Source organism: Aedes albopictus, chromosome 1 (genome assembly GCF_035046485.1).
Source record: "Aedes albopictus strain Foshan chromosome 1, AalbF5, whole genome shotgun sequence".
NCBI classification, from domain to species: domain Eukaryota; kingdom Metazoa; phylum Arthropoda; class Insecta; order Diptera; family Culicidae; genus Aedes; species Aedes albopictus.
Genome location: NC_085136.1, coordinates 166,092,704 through 166,101,435, shown reverse-complemented (window position 1 = coordinate 166,101,435; position 8,732 = coordinate 166,092,704). Strand labels below are relative to the sequence as shown.

Genomic DNA, 8,732 nt, shown 5'->3' with positions numbered 1-8,732 from the left:
TATTGTAAAACTTTAAAACATGTTTAAATAGGTTTTTTAATCTATTTTTTTAATGTGTTGATTTGGGGTAACATTGATCATGTCAGTGATCAATGTTCATTTGTATTGAAAGTACCCTTACTTACTAAATTCTGGGTCGCTGATCTCGAATATGTTGTCCAAATTCTTACAAATTATGTACTTTTTATGTAATTTCAGGATTAAAATCCTCTAAACCACGAATAACGCCTAAAGGTAGGCAATGGCTTAAGGAATTGATAGCCGACTTTTAATAAATCGTATATTTTACTGAAAAATAGCATTTTCATAAAAGTTTCGTTTATTAAATCCAACTCTAGGATATCATATTGAAGTAATACAGTGAATTTGAACCTCATATTGTATCTAGTATTCACGCCAAGCATGAATGTTTGACAATGTATCTCATTGCGTTGCGAAACACAGTTATTGAAAAATCGATTTAATTCAATGTTTATGAAATTCAATTTTCATAAATTGCATGTCATTTAATAGCTAAATGATACCAGATTACGATATACCATTCCATAGCAGAAACAGATTCAATGTAAAATGCTTGTTTGAACATTTAATGAGGTGGGTCAAGCCGATCAATGTTACCCCGCTGATCAATGATACCCCGGATTACGGTACTTCATTCATAAACTTAAATCTGCAAATAACTACACGTATTTCCTTGTTATAAGCCTTGAAGTATTTAAAAGAGCATAAAAATGCCTGAATGCTTCTGGTTGACCACGCTTCTTTGATGTGCCCAAAAGTATAAGCTTCCTGTTTACATGTTTGAGTAGCTAAGTGAGTGGAGTTTTCGTACACTCGTTAAAATAACGACTATTTTATATGCTAAAGAATTACAGCTCAATTAAACAACACCTCATGCTAGTTCCGCATGGCTAAAATTATTTAATAGAGCGTCATTTGCCGGTCACGTAAATTATGCAATTCGCACTTAGCACAGTCAATACGACGACAGAAAAGTAAAAGAAGAAAAAAAAACTCTTCCATTCGAGGGAATCCGAAGACGCATGGTAAGGTGCTAACTAGCCAACGATGCGTCACGAGCGTTGCCGTCGAAGTGTCTTCCAAGCAAGAGTCTGAATGACCAGCTGTGAACCGGTGAAATCGCATCTTCGTCGTCGCGGAGCCTCTGTTGCCACGAGCCAGGGTTGAAGCGATTCCTGCATTGTTCTCTGCCACAACATCACTTTCCTCGGAAGTTACACCTTTCCGCGGGGAACCTGATTCGTTAGAAACTTACTTGGGAAGAAATTATACGCGCCTTGATAACCCATTTCGTTTATCGGACCATGTGTTTGACTTACTGATTTATATTGGGGGACAGCTCAGCGTGCGAATTGAAAACCGGAATTTTGGACGAGAAGCCGGTTCTGGGGAGATATCCCGAAAAATTGAACTTGGTGATAGCTAGAATATATCGCGCCTCTCGGACTGCTACAAGGTCAGTGCTCATCCAAGTTCGGCCGCGGACGGTCTGATCTCACAGCTAGCTCTCTCTCACTCTCTGTAAACTAGTGTAACTTGATGTGGTAGCTCCAGTATTCTAATTTACATAATTTGGTCGAACCGATTCTTCATCAGATAACAAACCGCGAAGATGGAATCTGTAACTTTTATTGGTAAGCTGAACGACGACGAATCCTTTTTGGTCAATCATGTAAATTGGCTCATAAATTAAGCGCGCTAATCACAATCCGTCCAGATGTGTTACACGTGTCATTTTTAAAGAGGAAACCTGCTATTGTTAGGAAAATGTGGTGCAATACGAAATCAGAGTGAATTATGTGACAAACGCAGTGAAATCGACCTTCAATAAACAAGCCGATAAAGAACAAGCTGTTCTAGGTAATCAAGGATATTTCCACTCATGCATACCGATGTGTACATATAGCTGAGTTTGGTCTATTTTTAGTGCCATTATATTTGCATGAATGAATGAACACACCCCCTGTTTTAACCCTCGAGCGATCGCGCTGTTGTATTTTGTACAACACGTTGAAAAATCTCGCTTTTTGTACTCAGCATTAGCGTGGTGCTGACGGTGGTGGTCAACCGCGCGATTTACGGAAGGTTAACGATACAGGTTTCAATTTTCAGTGGTAGTTTTGTCCTTTCACCGCGTTTTGGCTTAATTATGCATATTGAGTCAAAATGTCATTCTAATATGTCATCAAGTTGATCAATAACGTAGAATGTTTCGCCTGCGAAGTTTAGCTTCAACATTGACTATGACATTTTTGGTAATGTTATTTTTAGCGCAGAATTTAAACGGCTACGCAGTCTTCAATACAGAAAAAACGAGGTTTATTATTTGTCTAACGTTTCGACACTGCACTGGGAGGTTGTGTCATCTTCATGAGTAGCTGCGTAGCCGTTCAAATCATGCAGGAAACTTCTCAGTCGATCCGCCAAAAGCTAAATATAACAGCTTAGTTTCGCGTAGAGCCTGGTCAATTTTAAACGAATTTAGTCTGATGTGGTGAAAATTGTTACTTACCTTACCGATCAGGCTAAGGCCGGGGTGGCCTCTGCTGTACATAGTAGCCGCCTCCATTCCACTCGGTCCATGGCTGTTTGTCTCCAGTTCCGCACTCTGCGTAGGGTCCGCAGATCGTCCTCCACTTGGTCGACTCACCTAGCTCGCTGCGCTCCACGTCTTCTTGTACCGGTCGGATGACTCTCGAGAACCATTTTAGTCGGGTTGCTATCTGACATCCTGATGACGTGACCCGCCCACCATAGCCTCCCGATTTTCGCGGTATGGACGATGGTTGGTTCTCTCAGCAGCTGATGCAACTCGTGGTTCATTCGCCTTCTCCAAGTCCCGTCTTCCATCTGCACTCTACCGTAGATGGTACGCAACACCTTCCGTTCGAAAACTCCAAGGGCGCGTTGGTCCTCTGCACGTATGGTCCATGTTTCGTGCCCATAGAGGACGACCGGTCTAATCAGCGTTTTGTAGATGTTACGGCGAACTATATTCGACCGTAGAGTTCTGCGGAGTCCAAAGTAAGCACGATTTCCTGCCACAATGCGCTTCTGAATTTCTCTGCTGGTGTCGTTGTCGGCGGTCACCAGTGAGCCCAAGTACACGAATTCTTCAACCGCCTCGATTTCATCACCGTCGATATGAATTCGGGGTGGCGGGCGCGGTGATTCCTCCCTGGAGTCCTTTGCCATCATGTACTTTGTCTTCGACACATTAATGACTAATCCGATTCGCCTGGCTTCATTCTTTAGTCGGATGTACGTTTCCGCCATCGTCTCAAATTTACGAGCAATAATATCAATATCATCGGCGAAACCAAGCAGCTGAACGGACTTCGTGAAAATCGTCCCACTCGTGTTTATCCCCGCTCTCCTTATTACACCCTCTAAAGCAATGTTGAACAGCAAGCACGAAAGACCATCACCTTGCCGTAACCCTCTACGAGATTCGAAGGGACTCGGGAGTGTCCCTGATACTCGAACTACGCACATCACTCGATCCATCGTCGCCTTGATCAATCGTATCAGTTTATCCGGGAATCCGTATTCGTGCATAATCTGCCATAGCTGTTCTGGATCGATTGTATCATACGCCGATTTGAAATCGATGAACAAGTGATGTGTGGGCACGTTGTATACGCGGCATTTCTGCAACACCTGGCGGATGGCGAACATCTGGTCTGTTGTAGCGCGTTCACCCATAAAACCAGCCTGATATTGCCCCACAAACTCTCTTGCAATCGGTGATAGACGGCGGCATAAAATTTGAGAGAGTATCTTGTAGGCAGCGCTCAGTAGTGTGATCGCGCGGTAGTTCCCGCAATCCAACTTGTCGCCCTTTTTGTAGATGGGACACACGATACCTTCCATCCATTCCTCCGGTAATACTTCCTCCTCCCAAATATTGGTAATGACCCAGTGTAGTGCTCTCACCAGTGTTTCTCCACCGTATTTTAGAAGCTCGCTTGGTAGTTGATCTGCTCCAGCGGTTTTGTTGTTTTTCAACCGGCCAACCTCCTCCTCAGTCTCTTGGAGGTCAGGGGCCGGAAGTCTTTCGTCCTGTGCACATACTCCTAGATCTGTTACCACGCCACCTTCGGTACTTGCAACGTCGCCATTGAGGTGCTCATCGTAATACTGCCGCCACCTCTCGACCACCTCACGCTCGTGAGAATATTCCCGTGATTATCTCGGCACATGTCGGCTTGTGGCACAAAGCCTCTGCGCGAGCGGTTCAGCTTCTCGTAGAACTTTCGTGTGCCCTTAGCGTGGTACAGCTCTTCCATCGCTTCGCGATCTCGTTCTTCCTGCTGGCACTTCTTCATCCGGAAGACAGAGTTCTGCCTGTTCCGCGCCTGTTTATAACGTGCCTCATTCGCTCTCGTACGGTGTTGCAGAATTCTCGCCCATGCTGCATTCTTCTCGTTTTTCAACTGTTCACATTCGCCGTCGTACCAGTCGTTTCTGTGATTTGGAGTCGCGAAGCCTAGTGCTGTAGCCGAGGTTCTACCTATGGCGGATCGGATGTCCCTCCAGCCATCTTCAAGTGTTTCTGCGCCAAGCTGCTCTTCCGTTGGTAGGGCCACTGCTAACTGCTGCGCGTAGTCTTGAGCCACTTCTACGTTACGAAGTTGCTCGATGTTGAGCCGCGGCGTTCGACTTCGATGCGTGGTGATAACTGTCGAAAGTTTTGAGCGCATGCATACAGCGACTAATTAGTGATCCGAATCTATATTCGCACTGCGGTATGTGCGGACGTTGGTTATATCCGAGAAAAATTTACCGTCGATTAGAACGTGGTCGATTTGGTTTTCTGTTTGATGGCCGGGTGATCTCCAGGTGGCTTTGTGGATATCTTTGCGGGGGAAGAAGGTGCTTCGGACTACCATACCACGGGAGGCTGCAAAGTTTACGCATCGCTGGTGAAAATTGTTACCTACTTTGTAAATTCATTGTTTGGGAATATCTCAAGATATATTCAAGTAGAAACAATCCTTAATCATAATGTTGAAAGCTAGTTTTGGATAGATAATACACCTAGTAATACACAATTCATTTATTACTAATAGGGTAAAAGCTCTCTAGTGGAGGAAGTACCAATAGTGGTGGTAGTGGCAATTTAGCACTATTTCGACCAAAAAGCCTGCAAATGACAATTTTAAAACATATCAAAAACAGAAATAAACAATGGTTTTTACATTTTTTTTTTATGATATTATCAATTTCACTACAAGGAGCTACTAATAGCACCACTATTGGTACATTTACCCTACTTAATACAAAATCTTGAAACAGATTAATATAAGCCAACTACTCTACGCAGTAGTACTCTCCTGCGAACCTCACTTCCTACTTATACCAGATCTTTCATGATTAGACCAGGCTGTCTTTTTTGCTATGTTCCACGTCATCTTGTATGGTATACTCCAACGTTCTTTCAATATGCCCTGCCCTCTATATCCTTCTCAGTGCCACTACAGCTGTGGAGGCACAGTTGAGCTTAGAGTCCTTCCCTGGCACTCTGACGTAGATCAGCCGTCCATAACATGGGGATTAGACGCTGTCCTCCTAGAGAACAGACGCTCAGGTTTGCCGAAGCAAACCCCCCTTCCCTGTCAGCCTACGACCAAAGCTCCCACCGGGGTTGGTTACCCGATCTTCCCTAAGGTTGCTCATAGTTTTCGGCCGGTACCACGAGGAGGTAGGGATAGGAGTTTTGATTGATATAAGATATAAAACGGAAACGGTAGATTCGGGATTCGGGGTATTCGGGGTAGATCTTTCGGGAGATAAAACGCCGCCTGGAAGGAATAGAGTGCAATGTAATGGAACTGCTATACCATTACCAAGAAATATGGAAGTTCTACCAGAAGCTTCCAAAGGCTTAGTATTGCGAACCGTGATGTGGAGAGAAAAGAACGGAGCCTCTTGATGAACGGATGCCAGGCGTCAGATCTTCGTTGTTACACCTGGAGACCCGCTGGAGCACAGCAGATGGAATTGCAAATCGACCATACGATATGATTGATTGATGGCACTTTTATCGACTCTGACCAATATCAATGATCAATGATCAAGTTTTACCCAAAACTCTTGAATGAAAAGTTTTTAAATGAGTTACCTTATGAAAACTTTTTGCATAAAATTATATATGCAACTCATTGCAAAACTTTTTTTTTTCCAGCAAGTTTTGTAAATATCCATCTTGTCAAACCTCAATTTGCAACATAAATAACCATTATGTGAACATGTTTCACCGTTTTACCATCAAAATTCAATACTCTATCTTCCTTACAGTTATCTTCCTGGCAGCCGTCTCACTTACTTATGAAACAAAAATCACAACGTACTTTTTGCCGAACTACTACTGCGACCCGTCTTTATGCCAAGGTAGTGGTCCCCATGTGGCATGCTCTCCTCCGAATCCATTCGGGGCCAGTTGTTATGGGCGGCAACCCCAGCTGGTGGTCATGACGGCCGAACTCCGAGCACAGATCCTGGATCACCATAATCGGCAACGGTCGCTGCTGGCCAGCGGCAAACTGCCCGGTTATTTGCCGGCGACCAAAATGCCAACCCTGCAGTGGGATTTGGAACTGCAGTACTTAGCCGAGGCCAACGCGAGATCCTGCGAATATGGCCACGACAAATGCCGGAACACGAATTGGAGCAAATACGTTGGACAGAACATCGGAGTGCTGCGGTTTTTCGGGCTGAAGATCACCAAACCGGAGTCGATCAAGTACTTCATCGATGCTTGGTTCAACGAATATGTGTATGCCCACGCGTATGTCGACAGCTATCCAAAGTATTATAACGGGTGAGTTTATACACAATTGATGTCACCGCATGCTGTTTACCTAACTGTTTCATTTTCATTTGTAGCCCCCAAATAGGACACTTTACACAAATCGTTAGCGATCGGACAATCAAAATTGGATGCGGAATGGTCACGTACAATACGTATAGTGGGGATTTGTGGACAAACGACTATTTTGTGTGCAATTACTCATTCACAAACATAATCGGACAGCCGGCCTACGTCAAAGGAGCTTCCGCTTCACAGTGCACTACGGGACAGAGCTTCTCCTATCCGGGTTTGTGCAACTAGTGTATGGACTGCTTACGTCGTTTGAACCTGAAATACTCAATACGAAATCGCTATAGTGCTTTCTGTTTTTATTGATTGATGACACTTCCCAGAGCATCATTGGTGTGAACATACATACCGACCCTTTACGTCGGCTTCTCTTATTATGTTCATACTCCAAAGATTTCAATATGTGATTAATTTTTAAGATTTGATGTGTTTTAATTCAGGGCACTATCAAAGTTACCCCAAAATGAAGATATGATTCTCGCCCATATGAAAAATTAAAAGTCACCCAAAATATTTAAGATCACCGGATCTTCCAATTAAAATTGATAACTGATACCCCAGTACTTGTTTTAAAAATATAAAACTAGGTTAAATACAGTTCGTAAACCGGGGTCAAATTGATCAGCGGGGTGAAATTGATCAATCAGGGACTACATTGTAATTCCATTCTAGCAACTTATATACATCGTTATGATCATTATGTTCTCACGTCATTCAGTTCATGAATGCCTAGAGATGAGTGTGCACTTTTCATTTTTTAGAAAAAGTTAGTCTTACATTACTTTTTTAAAGGTTTTTCAATGTGTTTATTACTTAGATGAAACTGTTGGTTCTAAACAATCTTTTTTTACCTGTGAACTTTTTGTGTTCACATTTTCATGGAACCTTTATTGTGATGTTATGTTCCTATTCTAGACAAGAATCAGTTATTAAAATATTCTATTTTGTTTAAAAAGTAATTGATTGTGACCTAATTCGCTAATTTCATAGAAAATTGCCTACCTTCAGGCGTTTTAGAGTCAATTTCAAATTAAATTCAACTTTTTAACAGCCAAATTCACAAGTTGTAAGAGTTTTGACACGTTATTCGTGTTCAGAAGGTCAAAATTAAGTGGATAAGGCGATTTAAAATTTTAACTGATATCAAATTGTATGCTGATCAATTTCACCCCAAAGTGGTATTTTCAAATTTTTAGGATTTGCAGTTATTTAATTTTATGTTAAAATTTGTTGAACCAAAATTGTGTCATGCAGTTTTATAGAGGTCTACCCAGTACTGATTTTTCATAAATTCTTTTGATAATATTTAGATTGGTACTCACGTTATCAGCAAAAGATGTTTTAAAGTGATCAATTTGACCCCAGTTTACGGTACATGGAAAAATATTGAGATTTTCTGAACAACTTTCAGTTATCCCGTGTTACAGTTCTTATAAACAATTTCATGCTTCAGAGATATTCTTTTCTAAAAATGGTCGTTGATCGTACACTATAATTGTCAGTCAATGTCCCAAACATTATAAGACCCCAACAACAACTGAAGTACGCCCCGCTGATCATCGCTATTGCGAAGCCCTAGTGGAACGTAGAAATAATTTCCTGGACCGGAAAACGACCGGTGGTGACGATCCCTGCTAGCTTGGCCTTATTTGCAGCCCATTTCCCGTTATCGGGAGGGATCCGGTATGGGTGCGATAGTAGGTCGATGTCCGTACTTGACAGTTGTGCCACAGCAATTGTTGTGCGGCTTCACAGTGGTTCAGGTTAAGCTGTGTAACCTGAATTATCGTCGTTTGGTTCAACCTCATGGACCTTTAGGCCCGCCCGT

The 8,732-nt window shown here is 42.6% G+C and overlaps 1 protein-coding gene across 1 annotated transcript; it reads left to right on the top strand.

Annotated features, from left to right (window-relative positions):
• The first annotated feature begins 779 nt into the window (after positions 1–779).
• On the top strand, positions 780–7,219 carry LOC109415595 (antigen 5 like allergen Cul n 1). The gene is made up of 3 exons (XM_019689490.3): positions 780–1,655; positions 6,322–6,844; positions 6,910–7,219. Exons 1-3 carry the CDS (start codon positions 1,634–1,636, stop codon positions 7,133–7,135), a joined length of 771 nt encoding a protein of 256 aa, XP_019545035.3. The 5' UTR covers positions 780–1,633; the 3' UTR covers positions 7,136–7,219.
• Positions 7,220–8,732: the final 1,513 nt, after the last annotated feature.

What these genes read in the sequence shown, in the direction of transcription:
- LOC109415595 (XM_019689490.3), top strand. Translation starts at nt 1,634, where the DNA reads ATGGAATCTGTAACTTTTATTG. An exon ending in GGAATCTGTAACTTTTATTG is followed by an intron (nt 1,656 to 6,321) that starts GTAAGCTGAACG and finishes TCTTCCTTACAG; the next exon opens with TTATCTTCCTGGCAGCCGTC. An exon ending in TATCCAAAGTATTATAACGG is followed by an intron (nt 6,845 to 6,909) that starts GTGAGTTTATAC and finishes TTTCATTTGTAG; the next exon opens with CCCCCAAATAGGACACTTTA.